Source organism: Mytilus californianus, unplaced genomic scaffold (assembly GCF_021869535.1).
Source record: "Mytilus californianus isolate M0D057914Y unplaced genomic scaffold, xbMytCali1.0.p SCAF_3, whole genome shotgun sequence".
Lineage (NCBI taxonomy): Eukaryota > Metazoa > Mollusca > Bivalvia > Mytilida > Mytilidae > Mytilus > Mytilus californianus.
Window position 1 is genome coordinate 114,868,859 of NW_026262679.1, and position 23,286 is coordinate 114,892,144.

General features: G+C 31.9%; 1 protein-coding gene across 1 annotated transcript in view; it reads left to right on the top strand.

Moving 5' to 3' along the window:
- Positions 1-23,286, top strand: part of LOC127735887 (protein MAK16 homolog A-like) — a 39,982-nt gene that overhangs the window by 15,020 nt on the left and 1,676 nt on the right. The window contains exons 4-9 of the mRNA XM_052246307.1: positions 3,905-4,037; positions 5,296-5,379; positions 7,130-7,184; positions 7,927-8,001; positions 9,123-9,254; positions 22,665-22,730. Coding sequence (XP_052102267.1) covers positions 3,905-4,037; positions 5,296-5,379; positions 7,130-7,184; positions 7,927-8,001; positions 9,123-9,254; positions 22,665-22,730 — 545 coding nt within the window. The remainder of the gene's footprint in view (positions 1-3,904; positions 4,038-5,295; positions 5,380-7,129; positions 7,185-7,926; positions 8,002-9,122; positions 9,255-22,664; positions 22,731-23,286) is intronic.

The window sequence follows — 23,286 nt, forward strand, 5'->3', positions numbered from 1 at the left end:
ATTATAGATATATATAAACTGTAAGCAGCAATAATGTTCAGCAAAGTAAGATCTACAAAAAAGTAAATATGACCATAATTGTCAATTGACCCCTTAAGGAGTTATTGCCCTTTAAAGACAATTTTACACAATTTGTTCATCAAGTTTGCTAACATTTAAAAATCTTCTCCTCTGAAACTACTGGGCCAATTACCCTCAACTTTTAACTAAATGTTCCTTAGGGTATCTTGTTTATAAATTGTATCCGAAGTTTGTATCCATCGACAAACATGGCCGCCATGGCTAAAAATAGAACATAAGGGTCAAATGCAGTTTTTATACGACCGCAAAAATTAAAAATTTTTTGGTCGTATATTGGTATGACGTTGGCGTCGTCCGGCGTTGTCCGAAGACACATTGGTTTTCGCACTCTAACTTTAGTTTAAGTGAATGGATCTCCATGAAATTTTACCATAAGGTTCTATACCACGAAAGGAAGGTTGGGATTGATTTTGGGGGTTATGGTACCAACAGTTAAGGAATTAGGGGTCAAAAAGGGGCCAAAAATAAGCATTTTTGTAACTTCCAGACAATAACTTGTGTGTAAGTGTATGGATCTCTCTGACATTGTACCACAAGGTTCCATATCACAAAGGGAAGGCTGTTATTGATTTTGGGGGTAATTGCCTCAAAATTTTAGGAATTAGGGGCCACAAAAGGGGCAAAAAACAAGCATTTTTCTAGTTTCATGACAATAACTTGTGTGTAAGTGTTTGGATATTTCTGAAATTGTACTACAAGGTTCCATATCACAAAGGGAAAGCTGGAATTGAGTTTGGGGGTAATTGCCCGAAACGTTTAGGAATTGGGGGCCAAAAAGGGGCCAAAAATAAGCATTTTTCTAGTTTCCAGACAATAACTTGTGTTCAAGTGTATGGATCTCTCTGAAATTGTACTGCAAGATACCATACCACAAAGGGAAGGCTGGGATTGAGTTTGGGGGTGATGAATCATAAGGGGGTTCAAAAAATTTTTGGGGGGGGGGATTTTTTTTTTTTTCTTTTTTTTTCTTTTTTTCCTTTTTTTTTCTTTTAAAATTTTTCCATTTTAAGTTGGTTATTTCTGATTTATATTTAAAAGCAAATAATAATGATATGGTAGGAGATACACACCAAACAGAATGTGTAAATTATTATATAATAAGTATTGTGCAATAGCAAGAAATTTTCAATTGCACAGTATTGCACAATAGCAAGAAATGTTCAATTGCACAGTATTGCACAATAGCAAGAAATCTCCAATTGCACAGTATTGCGCAATAGCAAGAAATATCCAATAGCACAATATTGCGCAATAGCAAGAAATTGTCAATTGTACAGTATTGCGCAATAGCAAGAAATATTCAATTGCACAGTATTGTGCAAAAGAAGATACTTCGTATAAATTGCTTATTTCTTGATCAATTTCAATAGGGTTTTATTCTTGAATTCTTGGGGTTCTTTAATATGCTGAATCTAACCGTGTATTAAGTTTTTGGATTTTGGGCCCCGTTTTTAAATTGGTCCACATTGAGGTCCAAAGGGTCCAAAATTTAACTTTGTTTGATTTCATCAGAAATTGAATTATTGGGGTTCTTTGATATGCCGAATCTAACCGTGTATTTAGATTCTTAATTTTTGGTTCCGTTTTCAAATTGGTCTACATTAAGGTCCAAAGGGTCCAAAATTAAACTTTGTTTGATTTTAACAAAAATTGAATTCTTAGGGTTCTCTGATATGCTGAATCTAAACATGTATTTAGATTTTTGATTATGGGCCCAGTTTTCAAGTTGGTCCAAATCGGGGTCCAAAATTAAACTTTGTTTGATTTCAACAAAAATTGAATATATGGGGTTCTTTGATATGCTGAATCTAACCATGTATTTAGATTTTTGATTATGGGCCCAGTTTTCAAGTTGGTCCAAATCGGGGTCCAAAATTAAACTTTGTTTGATTTCAATAAAAATTGAATATATGGGGTTCTTTGATATGCTGAATCTAACCATGTATTTAGATTTTTGATTTTTGGGCCCTGTTATCAACTTTGTCCACATTGAGGTCAAAAGGGTCCAAAATTAAACTTTGTTTGATTTCAACAAAAATTGAATATATGGGGTTCTTTGATATGCTGAATCTAACCATGTATTTAGATTTTTGATTATGGGCCCAGTTTTCAAGTTGGTCCAAATCGGGGTCCAAAATTAAACTTTGTTTGATTTCAACAAAAATTGAATATATGGGGTTCTTTGATATGCTGAATCTAACCATGTATTTAATTTTTGATTATGGGCCCAGTTTTCAAGTTGGTCCAAATCGGGGTCCAAAATTAAACTTTGTTTGATTTCAACAAAAATTGAATAAATGGGGTTCTTTGATATGCTGAATCTAACCATGTATTTAGATTTTTGATTATGGGCCCAGTTTTCAAGTTGGTCCAAATCGGGGTCCAAAATTAAACTTTGTTTGATTTCAACAAAAGTTGAATATATGGGGTTCTTTGATATGCTGAATCTAACCATGTATTTAGATTTTTGATTATGGGCCCAGTTTTCAAGTTGGTCCAAATCGGGGTCCAAAATTAAACTTTGTTTGATTTCAACAGAAATTGAATTATTGGGGTTCTTTGACATGCTGAATCTAACCGTGTATTTAGATTCTTAATTTTTGGTTCCGTTTTCAAATTGGTCTACATTAAGGTCCAAAGGGTCCAAAATTAAACTTTGTTTGATTTTAACAAAAATTGAATTCTTAGGGTTCTTTGAATGCTGAATCTAAACATGTATTTAGATTTTTTATTATGGGCCCAGTTTTCAAGTTGGTCCAAATTGGGGTCCAAAATTAAACTTTGTTTGATTTCAACAAAAATTGAATATATGGGGTTCTTTGATATGCTGAATCTAACCATGTATTTAGATTTTTGGGCCCTGTTATCAACTTTGTCCACATTGAGGTCAAAAGGGTCCAAAATTAAACTTTGTTTGATTTCATCAAAAATTGAATTCTTGGGGGTTCATTAATATGCTGAATCTAACCATGTATTTAGATTTTGGATATTGGACCATAATAGGTGAATGTCCAATTTAAAATTTTTAAGTTCTTAGACCACATTCATTCTGTGTCAGAAACCTATGCTGTGTCAAATATTTAATCACAATCCAAATTCAGAGCTGTATCAAGCTTGAATGTTGTGTCCATACTTGCCCCAACTGTTCAGGGTTCAACCTCTGCGGTCGTATCAAGCTGCGCCCTGCGGAGCATTTTATTGGCTTATATCTCAAAAACTAAATCTTTTAGAGCAAATGTGACATGGGGTAAAATTGTTCAGTTGGTCAAGATCTATCAGCTCTGAAATTTTCAGACGAATCAAACAACCCATTGTTGGGTTGCTGCCACCGAATTGGTAGTTTTAACAAAATTTTGCAGTTTTTTGTTATTATTTTGAATATTATTATAAATATATATAAACTGTAAGCAGCAATAATGTTCAGCAAAGTAAGATCTACAAAAAAGTTAATATGACCAAAATTGTCAATTGACCCCTTAAGGAGTTATTGCCCTTTAAAGACAATTTTACACAATTTGTTCATCAAGTTTGCTTACATTTAAAAATCTTCTCCTCTGAAATGCAGGTGAGCGATTCAGGCTCTTGAGAACCTCTTGTTTGGTTATACAGTCGGATCCATCAATATAAAATTGCATTAGAATATGTTCTTTTCAACCTAATAATGGTACCAACTTTCATGGTTCTCTCTTGAACTGTTTTGTAGATACAACAACAAATTAGCAATATAAGTGTTCTAGATGTTCTAGTATTTATTAAAAAATACAATAACTTGATGCATGTAATTATTACATATATACAATATTGTTAATATCTTTGTATTTAGGTATCTGTTATCTATACATGAAGACGGTAGAAAGAGCAGCTTTTCCTGGAAGATTGTGGGAGAAAGTCAAGTTGTCCAGAAGTTATGAGAAAGCATTAGAACAGATTAACCATCATTTGATATACTGGCCAAAGTAAGACTACTTTAAAACAATTCAATTCTTTCTTTTGTAGTTTTATAAGCATTTTAAAGTGGTCAACACGTTCTCAATCTGTATTAAGCCTGGAATTTACACGACAAATCTACATTTTGATTTGTTTTGTTTTAAATAATCCTTTGCATCATTGTAAAGTCACGGAGAGCTCTTGCAGTAGTGGATATTCGACAGATGGACATAAAACATCATTTTTATACACCATGTGATTGTTGCATCCAATCAGAATGATGAAATCCTAATGAAACATCTATTATAAGTAGTTATATACATGTATTAATATACAAGTAGTTTCTATTGCTTCATCAAAAGTATAATAACTTCAGAAATTTAAAATATTATATCATTATGTTAATGATAATATGGACTATCTTAATACTACAAAGAGGAAAGGTCCAAGGTATTCGGTAATTGCTTTGTCCAGTTGATTGTCTGTCACACATTTTGTTTTCCAGGGTTATTTGTACCACTATACTATAATTTTATTGCCATTCAAGACATAGGACTATTATTTATTTTCAAGTGTAAGGTTGTGTGAGAGGAGGTTCAAGGTAAGGTAAAATATTCTGCCTTACTATGGACCTGTATGGACCTCTCAACATCAGTTGTTGATGAACTTTACATGGAGAAAATGTAAAAGTTCAAAGTTAAATTTGTAATTTTCTGTTTGTGGACAAAGCATATATGTATTTGAATGACAATTTCTGTGGTTAGCATATTTGCAGAATACTTATGTGTATTATGATCTGTATTCCAACACAAGCCTAATAATTTAACTACTTGTGCTGTGTCCAGAACTTTTTCAGATCCTGCAAGTTTTGTAATAGCTTGTTAATTGATGCGCATGAGTGTAAATTAAATCCACCGTCATGTATTGTGGAAGACACATAGAATATATGTTGTTTAATTACCAATGAAACATATATCCACCAGAGACCAAATGACTTAGAAGTTAGCAAAGTATAAGTCACCGTAAGGCCATCAAATATAAGCAAAACTCATATACCTTGTAGTAAGCTATATAAGGCAGCGACATGACAAAACGTAACTCAATACGAACAAGAAAACACCCAATCATTAATCCATGTGTGTTCTAAAGAAGAACTACAACAATGTATTACATTTGTCTCATCTTGATATGTACATCATGTGAACCACTCGAATCTGATCATCAATTCATCATATTAGATAAGGGTTGATAGATTCACATTTATATGGTTTTTTTTCCTTTTTTCAGATTTCTTAAACATAAATGTAAACAGAGATTTACAAAGATTACACAGTATTTAATAAAGATAAGAAAACTCACATTAAAAAGACAGTAAGTATTAATTAGGATTAATCATAATCAAAGATGGCTACCACAGCATATATATATATTTATTATACTTCACATAAAAATGTCAGATTGTGATTGGTTACGAGGGAGATAATTTACTCTATCCCATGACTCAGCGGGGGGCCATTTTTGGAATGTCACCCCCTCTTGGGGACCAATCAAATATCAATAATTTAAAGGACAATGAAGTGAATTCACACCAATATTTTAAAAGACAATGCTACAGTTCTATGTTTTGGCCTCAGAACTTTTTCCTAGACTGTCAAAATAAAAAAATACATCTTCCTTCACTTTTGTTGTTTTTCTAATTACTGTAACTTTATGTACATCATGTCAAACGGTCAAAGTTAAGTACTTTCAATTTAAAATTTAAAAGACAATAATGATTGAACATTCAGTATAATAAATTAAATAACACATAACTGAGAGGGTGATAGAGCAGATCAGTACCCTCGAAAAAGCATTGTCATCTAGGGGGAAACAATCTGCTCTATCACCCTCTCAGCTATGTGTTATTTATATAATGATTAGCTCTTAAAAGTTTTCTTATGGCTTGAAATAAAAAAAAACTGCTATAAAAGACAGATTTGACATCTGCTACTAGTCTTTTCTAGTGTTTTGTGTTGTTGGGTTGGTCTCAGTGATGTGTTTAATACTCTCTGTAAATCGCATTTAGTGATTTAAAATGTAGTTCTTCCTACCTTTATATATTGCCAAATATGAAGATATGATAATAATTTCAATTTCAATTTTGCTTCCAACATCGACTGGTAAACTAAGCTTTAAAAATGTTTCAACCTTTTTTTAAAGTACCTGTACCAATTATGGCTCAGATATATAAGTAGAGTGTGTCCAACAGATCGATGTTGCAGCTCATATTTACTGGCCTTTCATTTAGAGGTAGTAGCTGAGTACTTTTACCCTTCTAAATTACTGATTTTTACCTACCAACATTAAGCAAGTAATTATCATGTCAGGAATTCTTAGAATGTGTAGATAAGTTCTTATTACAATTTTGGATAAGTACCATACTATACAAAAGAAATAGCAACCCCTGCATGTATTATTGAGATTTTTTATACTCATGAATTACTTTTGATTTATCTCCCTTTGACCTATTCATGTTCAAAATTAATGATGATTTGTCAGACAAGACACTTCTTATCTGAAACCAATTGGTCGGTCTGAACTATATTGAGCAGTAGTAATTGTCTCTAGGATCTTTTATAGAAACTCCTCTTGTTATTCAAATATGATTCTGATTGGTCTGATTTCAAACTTCTGCCCTGAAAAAGCAAATCGAGCAGTAGATCCCAGGAGGGTACATCTTTTATATTTTGTACAATAGAGCCTTCCATTTTGTATAATAGAACCTTTCATTTTGTACAATAGAATCTTTCATTTTGTACAATAGAATCTTGCATTTTGTACAATAGAACCTTTCATTTTGTACAAAAGAACCTTTCATTTTGCATTGAAATAATATAAAAGAGTTCAATTTTTTACTTAATTGAGGAGATTTTTTGTGAAATTTGCAAATTACATAATATTTTTTCTGTCTTGACCTCTCTTTTAAGTTACATAATTACATGCGTTTGGTTTATGGTCATTGATATGATTTTGGATAAAACCACACCTACATTATCATGATTATTGTAGTAGTTGAATAAGTAATTCTAATGATAACATGTTAACATAAAACATGCAAGGTAATGTTTTTATTTTTTTTCAGAAAGAAGTTAGTTCCATTAAGTAGGAAGGTAGAAAGACGAGAAAAAAGGAGAGAGGTAATAAAAGATATTGTTGAATTATCTCCCTTATTGAATTTTACCCAAAAAAATACAACTAAGTGTTAATGTTCTCTGTCAACTTACAATACCTCTTTTGAGTTAAACTTTTCACAAAAAATTTAATGACTGAAATTGATATAACTTTATTGAATGGTTCGTAATTCCTAAGTAGTTTTTATAAGAAGAATGTTTTGTTAAAAAGTAAAGGCCTTGACTGCAAGAAAATTTTGGAGGGACTTATTGTAATTTAAAGTTTTTGATTATTTCATCTTCCTTTTTTAATATAATTGAGTTTATATTTTTTATGTATAATTTAAAAATGTATCCAGCTTGAAGTTAATTAGTGTGATAGAAAAAATATATCAGATAGCCTGGCTCTAAACATTTATTGTTTCAATAATAATATTTCATCTGATACTTGATATATCACTGCTATTTGCTAATTTAAAGATGGATCCAAAGAGATAATTTTCAATTCCCCCCTAGGGACTTTGTTTTTCACATGGTAAATAATATTGGCACCCACTTATATCTATTGACATAACACCTTTTGTATTGTTTAAAAAGAAAAGATTTTATTTCAACTTTATACTAAAACAGAAATGATAATGTAATATTTACGCAGGACTTTATATATATAAATTGTTTTGTTGTACATTTATACTTCATGTAGTATTTTTGAGGACACATATCAACTCATTAAGGACTTTGTTAATTTTCATATTTCTGTTGGATGTAGGAAAAAGCATTGGTAGCAGCACAAGTAGACACAGCCATTGAAAAAGAATTACTAGAAAGATTAAAACAGGGAACAGTGAGTATATATCTTACAATAATCTTTAATTAATAATAGAATGTAATGCATTTTTAAGTAGCCATTTATGTTAAGTTAATATCACTATCTTAAGTAATAGAAAGGACTAGCATTTCATGTTGATTTGTGGGTCATGATCTATGTATAAGGTCATGAAATTGTAAAAGTCATCTTGAATATTTTTATGATGAGCAGTAATAGCAGTTGATCCAGGTGTGCAGTTTTATTTATGTTGGTGCTTTACCAAATGATACGACATTAATATGTTTGTTTAAGTCATGGTTTAGCAAAATATACTAATGGATACAGTTTACATGTGACTTGATCTAAATATTAAAATTAGGCTAGTTTTGCTGTTTTTCTCATCGAATGAGAGAAGTTTGAAGCGCAAATTGGTATGTTAAGATTTCAGGATATAAATACTACTATATAAAAATTGCATTGTACATAACCTTATTAGTTATTGTTAAATAATATAAGTGCTTGGTAATCTGTCAGATATTTTACCCTTATTAATAAGTGTCTAATTATATAAGAGTTGTAAGTCACTCTTGATCATTCAGGTAAAAAAAAATCTTTTAACCATAACAATAGACACTTGTTTGAGTTAATGACAATAAATATACTTGCTTGCAATTTGATTACCTTGAAGATGAACTTCCACTAGCAAAAAGTAAATTTGAGACGCTTTAGTTAATATTTGACAGTATTTCAGTATCCGCCAAAATATTCAACACCCGCGAAAAAAAACCTGCTATACCGTATGACAATGACTAGCTATAGCAACTCAGTGACACTAAAAACTTAAAGACTTCTAGAGGTCAGTATACCTTTTTCAACAATAGACAGTTGTCTATACAATACATCTAGCTTCGTCAAGCTCTAAATAGTCCAAAGTAAATTATGAATAAATTTAACTGACTATAAATGATTTGACATCAATACCTAATTTCCAAATTACAAAAATTTAAGAATAGAATAAAAGGCAATCTCTGACAAGGTTCCAGAAAGACACATGAACACGTTGGGATTAAAATTGATATTGTTATCTATATTTTAATTTTTTTTATATTAACAATTTCCCAAACCATACTTTCACATTTTGATATCTTTTCTTATAGTATGGTGATATTTACAATTTCCCAACACATGCGTTTGACAAAGTGATTGATGAAGAAGAAGTAGAGAGTGAATCTGAGTCAGAAACAGAGAAAGACAAAGAGGATGAAGAGGAGATGGAGGAAGAAGATGAGGTCAGTTTTATCTTTAAAATATTTTTTCTGCTGATTATGTGGTCAGTTTTACAAGCAACAAAATATATTTTGCCATCAAATCTAATGTGCTTGAAGTAAGCAATGCTCTTTGGTCATATTTTGATAGTGGTGTGGGTTTGGGTCTTCAGAAGAAATGCTTAATGGTAACTATTGGTGGAAATGTTGGTATTCTTATCCAAAGTTTTAAAAGGTAATAGTCTTAACTATATTTAGAAATATTTTCTTTGCCATTTTTTTAGTTGATCATATTTAACAGAAAATTCTTCAAAAAATACTGTGTAAAGGGTCAAATTCAGAAAAGGTTAAGGTAGAGAAAGTCTATGTTTTTAATTGATAAAAAGCATAGCAACCCCATGCGCTTCTTAATTCTTATTTTATGGAGATGTCATTGTGTAAAAGAAATTTAAAGTTAACTGTAAAAGAATAGTTGCTATTGAACTCGAAACTGGTGTGAAGTGTTCATTGTGTTGAATTTGAACTATGCTTAGCATTGCCCTAGTTACAGGTGATTATTATTACTATGATATTGATGTTCTGTGCATCTATCTCTGTTTTATTAACCGGATTTTCGAAGAAAAAATCGGTTATTGATTTGGGAATGTATGGGGGGCGGGCGGGCTGGCTGGCGGCTGCCAAACAGTGTCTGTTCATTAACATAATAATGCTTTGAAGAATTTTTTTTCAAATTTAGGTATGTTGTTTCCTGTGACTTAATGAAGGTCAAGTTCAATTTTCACGATTTTAGCTTTTCTCGTTGTTCAGTTATAGCCCTTTCCCAAGAATTCAATTTTTGATGAATTAATCCATTTCTGTACAAAGGGAAATAACTCATTTTTTAAAAGATTTTTAAAAGACATTGTATTAATGATAAATGACATTTTGGATTTTTTTTTTCTTTTCTTTGGTAAATTGTTTGAAGAATTTTGTGTTAGGTTTGTTTGTTATTCTGTATAAACTAATTTTCTGAATGCTATATATATATATTTATTTTTTTATGAAGTGAACTCCTTGAATTAGATAATAATCTATTTTTATTATAGGATATAGTTCATTACATTTAAAGTTGTTGACATTGATCATAGATAAGTTGCAGATCTGTATTAGTTTGTGACAAATGAAAGAAAAAATATTTGGAACTATTAATTATATTTGAAAATAGATATACATTGTGTTACATCATATCTAATTTTAGAGAACTATTAATCATATCTAATATTAGAGTACTATGTTAAACCATATTTCTGTTCAAAGGGAAATAACTCAAACTTATTCCATGAACACATAATAACATCAAAATTTCTTTATAACTATTTTTTTAGGTCATGTGTGTTATGAAGGTAGATGTCACAGTTGTTATGTGGTATTTTATTTTTGTTGTGTGTGTTAATGTTTAATTTTTACATGATCCTGTTTGGGGTTCAGATTTGCAAATACAATGTATTATTTTCATTCTTAATTAGATAATAATCTATTTTAAATATTCAATCACAATCCAAATTCAGAGCTGTTTTAAGCTTAAATGTTGTGTCCATACTTGCTCAACTGTTCAGGGTTCAACCTCTGCAGGAAAATCCGGTTTGCTGTCACTCGACAGCCTCTTGTCTTCCCACTGGAATCAGATTAAAGTTTTTGGTGAAGGCAGTTTAACATGAAGTTATGGTCATATTAATTTGAATCTTTGTACATATATCTATTATCATGTGAAATTATTAAATTATATGCTAAATTTTTGATTTGAGTAAGATTTCACAGTTCAGTGAACATGGAAATGAGATATTGTAAGCAGGGCATGGTGTCCTATTGACCAATATTTTTATTTATCAAGATTCCATGATGAGGCCAGTATTTTGTCTCACCTGCAAAGAAAGTCTCAGTATGAGAGAAATAGGGATTACTATCTGGCGGCAGAGAGGTGTAAACTATTTGTATAAAACTATTTCAGAGGGTAGAAGATCTGGATGCTTTATACCTTGTATACAGATACCTTTAATATGTAACCATTGTCCTTGTCCTCATTTTCATCAGTCACTGCTTAAAAAAAGTTTTATATTTGTCATGTGAATTTCTCACTTATTTTAAGTATTAGAATAACTATATTTGGTATATGGATTCTGTGCAAGGTTTACATGCCCGTCAGGTAGGTTCACCTGACCTAGACCTTATTTCATGAATCAGTGATCATGGTTAAAGTTATGTGATTAGGTCGTTTCTCAGATACTATAAGCAGTAGGTCAACCATATTTGGTGTATGGAATGATTGTAAGATGTATTTGTCAGTCTGTTAGGTTTCATCTGACCTTGACCTCATTTTCACGGTTTATTAGTCAATGTACAGATTTTATATGTTTTGGTCTGTTTTTCTAATACTAAGGGTATAAGCAATAGGTCAACTATATTTGTTGTATGGAATGATTGTAAGGTGTAAATGTCTGTCTGGTAGATATGATCTGGCCTTTACCTCATTTTCATTATTCATTGGTCAATGTTAAGTGATTGTATTTTGGTCTGTTTTTCAAACGCTATGAGCCATAGTTCAACTATATTTGGTGTATGAAATAATTGTAAGGTGTGAATGTTTGTCCGGCAGGGTTCATCAGACCTTGACTTCATTTTCATGGCATGGTTTATTGGTCAATGTTTAATTTTAAAAGCAATGGGTCAACTATATTTGGTGTAAAGTATGACTGTAAAGTGTACCTGGAAATTTGGAAGGCTTCATCTCACCTTGATCTCATTTTCATGGTTCATTGGTCAGTGTTAGGTTTTCATGGGTTTGATCCTCTTTTCATATACTGTAATCAATAGGTCAGCTATATGTGATGTATGGAATAATTGTAAGGTGTAAATGTCTATCTGGCAGGGTTCATCTGACCTTGCCCTTATTTTTATTGTTCAATGGTCAATGTTTAATTTCCCTGGTTAAGTCTGTTTCTTAGATACTATAAGTAAAAGGTCATTGAAAGGAGTTGGCCCTAAAAATTTGAATTTTTTTAACTGTGAAGGTGTCGTAAAAATTTTATGAAAACATATGTTGAAAAGCCCAATTTCAGATAAATGAAAGATTTTTGCCTATTGTGTCATTAGTTATGTATTTGTGATGTCACAGACGTAGGTGAATTTGTTAACACCTGATTTTTTGCATAATTTAGCAAAATTTATGACAGTTTTCTGAAGAATTAAAAATAGAGCCACCCTTGCCCTGAAATATTTTTGCTTTTCCATTTTGCTTACAAGCCTATGGAAAATTTGTACTTCATATAATATTTTAAATTTGTACTTCATATAATATTTTAAATTTGTACTTCATATAATATTTTAAATTTGTAGTTCATCTTTACCCATTGATTTGTTATTTTATAATATACATTCTTCAACAGTAGACAGATGTCTAAACAATATGACATGCTCTCACTGTTCCCAGACTATATAAATAAGAATAAATTGAACAGAAACAAACATTAAGAAAAGTAATGATGAGGTTCCTGACTTAAGACAAACATATGAAAATATGTGAACTCAATCTTAGTATTCTTAAACATCAGACTTTGTTATACCAGTAATCGTTTACAGGGCTGTATTCTTATCTTAGATTTCTACCTTAAGTTTTTGTGGATTTTTGTTTGGTGGGTTCATTCTGTCTTCAGAATTTGTACATTGATGTTAAACTTTGTACATTTTAATGCCATGTCCACACTCAGTGTTCTCCCCAGAAAATTTTTAAGGCGCAAAATTTCAAGGGCGTGTTACTCTTTTTTAGAATGAACTATTGTGACCTGAAACAATCAGTCATAAATCATGATATACAATATGAATTGTAATGCTTTGAGACATGTGTTTAATAATGCACAGTATTAATAAATAATATAAGAATATATATAAATGAAATAAATTCATTTCAAACACAAAAAGCATTTATATCACAGTCAATTAAATAAGTCAAAAGTATATATAGTTCAAGAAAAAATCCTCCTGTTCTTCTGAAACTTTAGCTCGCTTTGGATTAGGAGAAGTATTGACCTCTGCTGATACTGACGGTGTAGACGGAGGTGTATTCTCTTTTTCACTAGAAGTCATTGGTCTGAAAAAAGTTCTAATTCCATCATCTGCCTTTCGCTTAACCCCTTTCTTTTTTGCAGAGAACATGTTAATTCAGCATTAAAGTTGAATATGTTTAAGATATTTGGTATACAACTTTTTAAAACAAAAAGATTGTAATGAACAGCTGACCAGTTTCTGTAGTTTGACATTACACTTCCGTGTGTATAATTGTCAAAACAATTGGCAGTAGATGTAAACAAAACTTGACAATTTCGTCAAAGTTAAGACACCGAGGTTAAGACCAGTAAAATTATTTACTAGTGACATTATATAGATGCTGCAGCGATTCCATACCCGTGTTGAGTGTCACATATATTTTCCGATTAGACGAATTAATGATCGATGTTCAATAATTATTTGACAGTTGAGAAAGGAATTTTACTTGCAAGCAACAATTTTCACTTTCTATTAAAAAAAATCACTCCTCGTTATCTTTAATAAAAGTTTATTTTACTTTTTTGACGTATAAATATATCTTTAGTAAAAGTGTATTCAAATTTATCATGTGTATTCATCACGTTCATTGGTCGTTTTTAAATAGATTATTCTTCTCGTCCAATGAAAAAAATCATTACTTTAATGGTAAAGTAATCGTACACAGACGATGGGTATATACAACCTATTTGCGATCTATTTCTTCAATTTTTGCTCTGAAGTTTTTGAAAACTTTTATTTTCTACTCAAAATATCTATCTTCTTGATGATTATTTACGCTATAACCTGATTTCATGGTCTCATAAGGCTGGTACAGGTAAAGCAGAGACTTTTGCTAATTATCAGTTATTACTTAACATTGACCGACCTCTCAGCGGTGATCAGCGACTTGACAATTTTAACCAACATTTATAATTAAAATGTGAAAATTAGCACGCTGTGGGATCAACAAAAATATTTTGAAGGCGCTGCAGGTCTGCAGCGTCATATCGGCCTGGGGAGAACACGGCACACTCCTTGTCTGATTGGCCACTGTATATTTTTTAACAGTTTTTTATACACCACAATTCTTTTTTCAATTTTTTGCTTGCCTCAGGTAAAGTTTTTTATGTAAAATATAAAAATAAGAAATGGTATGTTTTTAATAATTTACCACTTCAATTCACTGAACAATATAACACTTCTCCTAATATGTCATGATCTTCATTTTATAAGGTGAAATGATTCAACAATTATTGTTTAATAAGTTTTAAACTTCCATTATTGAAAATCAAACATTTTCAGAAAAAATTTCTAAATTCATTTTTAATATGCAATAAATGTGAGTTCATCGTCAATTCTTTTTTCTGGTGCCTTCAAATCCATTTTTAGAATGCATTTTACTTTTTTTTTACAGAATTTTCTGAATTTGTCTCTTGATATGCAATTAATTAAAGTCCATGGTTTTCCAATTTTCAAAATCCATTTTCATTGACATGCGAGTTTAATTTTTCAGAATGATGCATATTTCCAATCCGTACACTAAAATCCATATTTTGGGTGAAATATTGGTCCATTTTAGAGTCAATATTTCCCATTCACTTTAATCCATTTTCCAGTAACCTGCTTGTCAATTCTGCCAATGCATGTGTGTCTATTTTTTTAAAGTCCATTGTTCAAATGCAATCAGGTTCATTATAAAAACCATTTTTACTAACAAGTAAGTCCATGTTTGAATGCATATAATGCAAGTTTATATTTCTAAATTTTACTATAAATTCACTTTGTTATGAAAAAAGTAGATATGATATGATTGTCAATGAGACATCTAATCAACCAGAGATCAAAGGACATGTATGTAAGCAACTATATATCACTGTACAGCCTTTAACAATGAGCAAACCCCATATCCTATAGTAAGCTATAAAAGAACCCAGCATGACAAATCAAAAGAGAAAACCAACAGCATGTTCTATGACAAAACAACAAACGAAAAAATAACAACAAATATAGCAGACAGCAAACACTGAATTACAGGCTCCTTACTTGGGACAAGCACATAAATAATGTGGCTGGGTTAAACATGTTTGTGAATGCTCCACCCTCCCCCAAACCTGAGCAAGTGGTGTAACAGCACAATTTAAGATAAACTATAAAAATCAGTTTGAAAGGGCTTGATTCTTCAGATTGACACGAAACACAAATACAACTTACTAAAAGTATAAACGACACATAGTACTAATCTAATAGTACTTGCATTTACTGAGAGCAGGTTCAAAGCCAATTTATACATCTAATTTGAAATATCCTGTTATCCTGGACTAATATCATACAGTAGACATGCAGTTGTTGGGTTGATGTTTCAATAACATATACATCATGCCTCCTTTAATCTTAATTTACATCACAGTATATCAGCATTAAACTTTAGTTTTAGGCATTTTTTTTTAAATTAAAAAATTCCTCATTGTACCTTGTCCCTAGAGTCAACTTTTATTGCAGTATGTCACAGGCTAAAGTAAAATGATTTTAGTAAATATAATATACACTATTTTATATGCCCCCCCCCCCCCCCCCCCCCCCCTAGCAGAGGGGGCATTAAGTTTTACCCTTGTCCGTCTGTATGTCCTTACGTCCCCAAATTGGTTTCCGTTCCCTAACTTGAGTTTGCCTCAACCAAATGTTTTGAAACTTATACACAATGCTAATTACCACAACACACAGATCAAGTTTGAATTTTGGTGGCGTCACTTTATCCGTTCTAGAGTTATGCCCCTTTATAAATGGAAAAATTGCAAAATTTTTAGTTTCCGTTCTCTAACTTAAGTTTGCCTCAACCAAATGTTATGAAACTTATACACAATGCTTATTACCACAAAACACAGATCAAGATTGAATTTTGGTAGCGTATCTCTAACTGTTCTAGAGTTATGCCCCTTTATAAATGGAAAAATTGCAAAATTTTTAGTTTCCATTCTCTAACTTAAGTTTGCCTCAACCAAATGTTATGACACTTATACACAATGCTCATTATCACATAATAAAGATCAAGTTTGAATTTTGGTGGGGCCACTTTAACCATTCTCGAGTTATGCCCCTTTATAAATGGAAAAAAATACAAAATTTTTAGTTTCCGTTCTCTTACTTAAGTTGCCTTAACCAAATGTTATGAAACTTATACACAATGCTTTTTACCACAAAACACAGATCAAGTTGAATTTTGGTAGGGTCACTTTAATCATTATCGAGTTATGCCCCTTTATAAATAGAAAAATTGCAAAATTTTTAGTTTCCATTCTGTAACTTAAGTTTGCCCCAACCAAACATTATGAAACCTACTCACAATACTTATTACCTTAAAATTCAGATCAAGTACAAATTTGGGTAGTGTCACTTTTATCATTCTTGAGTTATGTCCCTTTATAATGTTGTATGCAATTCGGGGCATCATCTGTGTCCATGGGGACACATTCTCCATTTATTTTTTAAGGATGTAATATAAGTAATTAGGTGAAAGTATTGATTTTACAGGACAAAAATATTGGAATATATCTGCCTAAGATTTTTAATGTTTCCTTGTAAATTTTTTTTGTATTTATATGACCTGTTCTTTTGATCTAGACCATTAACATAAATTTTAAATTGATGAAAGATTAAATTATGCAAAATGTAAGAAAATTTGTTTCTTAGTACATTAACATCCTGATATGGTCACTTCATATATCTTTGCCTCCTTGTTTGTACTCCTTTTTGGTCTAGCACATCCTATGTAGAGTTGTCCTGTTGGAGAGAATGCAAGAGAACATGAAAACCGTATGTTTATGTCCCTTGTATTATAATATGTCATCAGTATGCCAGCATTGTTCAGGATATGAAGTGTACTCGTCCTAGTGTCAGCTACTATAATATTGTCTCTAGGTGTTGTCACTATGCCTGTTGGTAAGAATTGTATATCCTTGTTGATCTCTGTATGTCCTGTATAGATATTGATTATGTCACCACCCTGTCCTAACACAACTCTATCTGTGCCATCACTTACTTCATCCATCACATGAATATTCCCATGACTGGTACTGGTTATTCTGAAGGGATAGGTAAATATAGGTTGTTTATGTTGATCATGTTCATACACTCTCTCATGGTCTCCATTCTGATTCATTAGTATTACAACACTTCTCCCTTGTTGAGGGTAGTCTTTATTAACACCTCCTATTAGAACTTTATTGTCACTGGTGGTATAGATTGCTGTAGGACCTAATGGTGACATATTATATACTGAGTCTGTTACTGTACTTGTATTACTACTGATTTGTTTTAGTTTTTTTCCATCTGTAGATATAAGTAGATCATTTGATTGAGTAACAGCCATACTATAGACCTTGATATTAAAGCTGGATAGTATGTTCAGTTTGGTTCCTTCAGGTTTTACTCTCTGTAATACTTTATCTATGTAATTATATATCCACAGTGAATCATCATCACAATATGACATATTAGTTACTGCAGATAATTCAGTCTGATATTGTTTATTAATGTTTAGTTCTACGACAGTCGGTTGTCCCACATCTTTGATACTTACAACCAGATGATCCTTGGCATTTTGGAATTTTGGATGGACTTTTTCTTTGCAATGATTGCACAATAAATTATCACAATCAATACACTTCCACTTAATTGTTCGGTCAGTTTCACATATTCCACATTTTGTTGGGGCCTGACTTCTAATAACAGACTTAGAGAACGCCATTATTGTTAGATATGAATGAGATCATGTAAACAATTATGGTAGTCAAGGTTGTTAAAAACCTAGTAGTGGGTATCGTTTGTTTTAAACCTTACTATGAATGAACAAAAAAGACATATAGTTGATTTGAATGAAAGGTATTTTGTATTGTCTTTATTCATTCTCCGTTTTATGGATATCTGTTGATTAATTGCAATTTTGTTGTGTTTGGTTTCTTTGAGAAATCCTATTTAATTACTTGATTGGTATTAAAGCATTGTATGTTGTTGTTGCTTTTAAACTTTTGATATGATTGTGAAGAAAACATTACTTTTTACAAATATGTATCACAGGCATATCGGTACCATATTTTGATATTGTATTTTTTATTGTTTTCACTGACTATTAAATTATATTTTTTTTACCCCAAACGTTACACTTCTATGCGTTTCTTACCTAGTTTTGGATGAGTCTATTAACCCCCTTATACAAACCCTTATTATAAAACATTGTTTTTCTCCCTAAACAATTGAGCAATATATTCACTTGACCATAGACATACAATACCAGCAGTTTACTTTACAATTTAAAGTTTTAGGACTTTGACAGTTTTTTTTTTACTATTGTAAAACTTGGTGAATGCAACTCCTATGAGACCATTTGACAGAAAGCTTTCTTTCTTAGTAGAATTGTTTGCCATCATGTGTGGTTGACATTATATAACTGTCATTTTTATTAGAACATTTTTACAGGAGTTATGGGACCTTTTTTTTATTTTTTGGACTATTCTAACCACGATGACATTGTGAATGCAATTCCTCTGAGACTGTTTGACAGAACGCTCTCATACTTGCGTAGTTAACCATTACATCACTTTGATTGGATTCTTCTTACTGGATGAGTACTTTGGCCATTTTTATGCCCCCGCCTTACCCGAGGGGGCATTAAGTTTTACCCTTGTCCATCTGTACGTCCGTCCGTACATCCCAAAGTTGGTTTCAGTTCTCTAACTTTAGTTTGCCTCAACCAAATGTTATGAAACTTTTACACAATGCTTATTACCACAAAACACAGATCAAGTTTGAATTTTGGTGGCGTCACTATAACTGTTCTAGAGTTATGCCCCTTTACAAATGGAAAAATTGCTGAATTTTTCGTTTCCGTTTTCTCACTTTAGTTTGCCTCAACCAAATAATATGAAACTTATACACAATGCTTATAACCACATAATACAGATCAAGTTCCAAATTGGGTGGCATCACTTATACCGTTCTTGAGTTATGCCCCTTTATAAACATAAAAATTGCATAATTTTTCGTTTCCATTCTCTTACTTTAGTTTGCCTCAACCAAATGTTATGAAACTTATATACAATGCTTATTACCACATAATACAGATCAAGTTTGAGGTTGGGTGGCGTACCTTTTACCGTTCTTGAGTTATGCCGCTTTATAAACATAAAAATTGCTGAATTTTTCGTTTCCGTTCTCTAACTTTAGTTTGCCTCAACCAAATGTTATGAAACTTATACACAATGCTTATTACCACAAAATACAGATCAACTTTAAATTTTGGTGGTGTCACTTTTACTGTTTTAGAGTTATGCCTGTTTACAAATGGAAAATTGCTGAATTTTTCATTTCTGTTCTCTAACTTAAGTTAGCCTCAACCAAATGTTATGAGACTTATACACAATACTTATTACCACAAAGCTCAGATCAAGTACAAATTTGGATAGTTTCCCTTTTACCGTTCTTCAGTTATGTCCCTTTATAACTTTATATTATATGTAAGTGGGGGCATCATCTGTCCATGGGACACATTCCCAATTTATTTGACTTGCACCACAATGCCATCATGTTTGGCCCTCAGTAATAGTAACAATTTTCTATAAAAAGTCCATGTAATAATTATATACCTTAGTAGGCTGTTTCGCTATACATATATTTATTTACATATATTTATTATAGTGGACTATTTTACTCTATAAATTGATAATATCATGTGTAGGTGCATACACTGAAGGGAGGGGGAATTTGATGTTTTATTGCACCCCTTTCTTTCACTACATTATAGAAAAATATACACATAATTTGTTTTGTATGGAACAGCAACAAAAACAGTTATAAAAACAAATTGTCATGTTTATGAATAAAACATATTGTTCTCATGTCTTAATTACTGGTCAGGCTTCATTTAGTTGGTGTTCCTGTCTATAGGTCCTAGTAATGTATGTACAACTTAGTAACAAAAAACATTAAATTCCATCAAGAATACTTTTAATTCATACTAAGTCAAAAGAAGTTTTTGGGCCATACATGTATATTGACTGTAAAGGCTTGCATCCAATATCAGAATTATTTATTATTGGTAAATAAGGCTGTTAATGTTTTGTGTAAGCCCATTGTTGGTAAGACTGAAGATGTTTGGTGTAGGCCCATTGTTGGTACAGTTGTAGATGTTTTGTGTAGGCTCATTGTTGGTACAGTTGTAGATGTTTTGTGAAGGTTCATTGTTGGTAAGACTGAAGATGTTTTGTGTAGGCCCATTGTTGGTACAGTTGTAGATGTTTTGTGTAGGCTCATTGTTGGTAAGGCTGCAGATGTTTTGTGTAGGCCCATTATTGGTAAGGATGTAGATGTTGTGTGTAGACCCATTATTGGTAAGGCTGTAAATGTTTTGTGTAGGTCGAATTTTTGGTACGACTGTAGATTTTATTGTGTAGACCAATTGTTGGTAAGGCTGTTGATGTTTTGTGAAGGCCCATTGTTGGAACAGTTGTAGATGTTTTGTGTAGGCTCATTTTTGGTAAGGCTGCAGATGTTTTGTGTAGGCCCATTGTTGGTAAGGCTGTAGATTTTATTGTGGAGGCCCATTTTTGGTACGGTTGCAGATGTTTTGTATAGTCCCATTATTAGTAAGGCTGTAGATTTTATTGTGTAGACCCATTGTTGGTAAGGCTGTTGATGTTTTGTGTAGGCCTATTGTTGGTAAGGCTGTAGATGTTTTTTGTGTAGACCCATTGATGGTAAGGCTGTTGATGTTTTGTGTAGGCCTATTGTTGGTAAGGCTGTTGATGTTTTGTGTAGGCCTATTGTTGGTAAGGCTGTAGATGTTATGTGTAGACCCATTTTTGGTAAGGCTGTAGATTTTATTGTGTAGACCCATTGTTGGTAAGGCTGTTGATGTTTTGTGTAGGCCTATTGTTGGTACAGTTGTAGATGTTTTGTTTAGGCCCGTTGTTGGTAAGGCTGCAGATGTTTCTGCTATGGGTCATTTTTATACGCCCGTTTAAGGGACATATTATGGTATACCGGTACCGTTGACCGTCTGTCCGTCCGTCTGTCCGTCTGTCCGTCGTCAACATGTCGGACATTAACTCAAAAAAGTTTTAACCAATATGCATGAAACTTTGGTGAATTGTTTATATCTGTTGATGTAAGCTCCCTTTAGAATTTTATAAATTTTAGATTTTACATTTCTGAGTTATGGGGTTTTATTCATTAAAAAAAGGGGGATTTTCCAGTTTTTGGACAATAACTCAAAAATGCTTTCAGCAGTTCTCATGAAACTTTGGTGAATTATTGATAGCTATTGATGTAATCTCCCTATTGATTTTCATAAATTTCAAATATGACATTGAGAAGAAATTGAACTTTATTTGTTTATAGTCTGACAACAGATTTACTAAGTATTGCGCAACAGCACAGTGTATTGCACAACAGCAATAAATCTTTAATTGAATATAAATTCAATTCATATAACCAATTTTAAGTTCTTTGACTACATCTTTTCAGAAACCTATAATATGTCAAACATTTAATTACAATCCAAATTCAGACCTGTATCAAGCTTGAATATTGTGTCCATTTTTGCCCCAACTGTTCAGGGTTGGACCTCTGCGGGCGTATCCAGCTGCGCTCAGCGAAGCAGTTTATTAGTAATTATATGGTATTACATGAATGAATTCAGCTATGACAATCAGACAGATTTGAAAAGAAAACAGCAATGGCATAGAGATTCGTGGGACAGACACCAAAACCTACCAGCTTTTACTGTATTACAGCTGATTGCATTGAGTGTGTAGGTAAAGGTAATATCTTCTGTTAGCTTGCTTGCTAGCTGAACCATTAAGTCATTATTAGGTTAGGTAAACTACCCTCCTTTAAGAGTAGACTAGTCCGACAGTTAACCAATCTATCTGTCTGTAGGACTAGGCTACTTCGACAGGAGGGTAGTTTACCTTACCTAGTAATGCCTACACACTCAATGGAATCGGCTGTAAATAATGCTCAGTCAAGATATTAGTATTCAATGTTTATTTGGAAATTCATCTGGTCTAGACCAGAGGTGATTAAGAGGTTGTCATGCATTGAATTTTCCAATGTTGAAACCATATTGTGACCTATGCATTTTACTTTTAAATTTTGCTGTTTTATTGATGTTTACAGGTACCCCACATTTCATTTCATTTAAACATTTGTAGTAAGATCGAAACATGATTCAGACAGTATATTTAGAAGCAAAATGATTTTTATGCATTAACATCTAAAAGTAAGTTATTATCTGTTTAATATCACATAGAAGAAAATACTTGCATTACTTTTATGTACTCTTTCAACTTGATTAATATTGCTACCTTTTTCTATTTATAGACTGACGATGAAATTGAGTATGTGGCAGAAGATGAAATAGAAGAAAGTGATCTGTCTGATATGGAGGTAATTACTATATCCATGTTAAATTATTGAAAACAGTTTTAGTATTAATGCACACAAACCTGATGAAAAAGGGTACCCTTAACCTGCACAATATATCTTAATGACCTAATGTCAGAAAAGCAATAATAAACGAGATATAAACTAAGATAAAAAAAACTTAACGAAGGTCAGTGAAGCATAAAATCAATGCCAAATGGACCTACTGTTGACCTCATGCTAACCTATTTCCCAAGGTACATTGTGACAAAAGGTTAGATGATCCTATATCACTAGTTTAAGAGATATAAACTGAGGAGTATAACATAGCCGAAGTGAATTGAGTATTAAATGTAGGTCACAATGACTAACTTATGTCAGAATATTGACCTATTCCCCAAAATGAGTATTTATACATGTTAAGTATGATCCTATAACAATTGGTTACTAATGTAGATCATGGTACAATTGTCTAGATGCTGTCCTAAAATACTTTCCAAAATGAAAATTTGCACAAGTTAAAGATGAATCTTTAGTTTGACCAAAACTTATCATGTTTTCTTCTGGTTGCTGGTGAAAC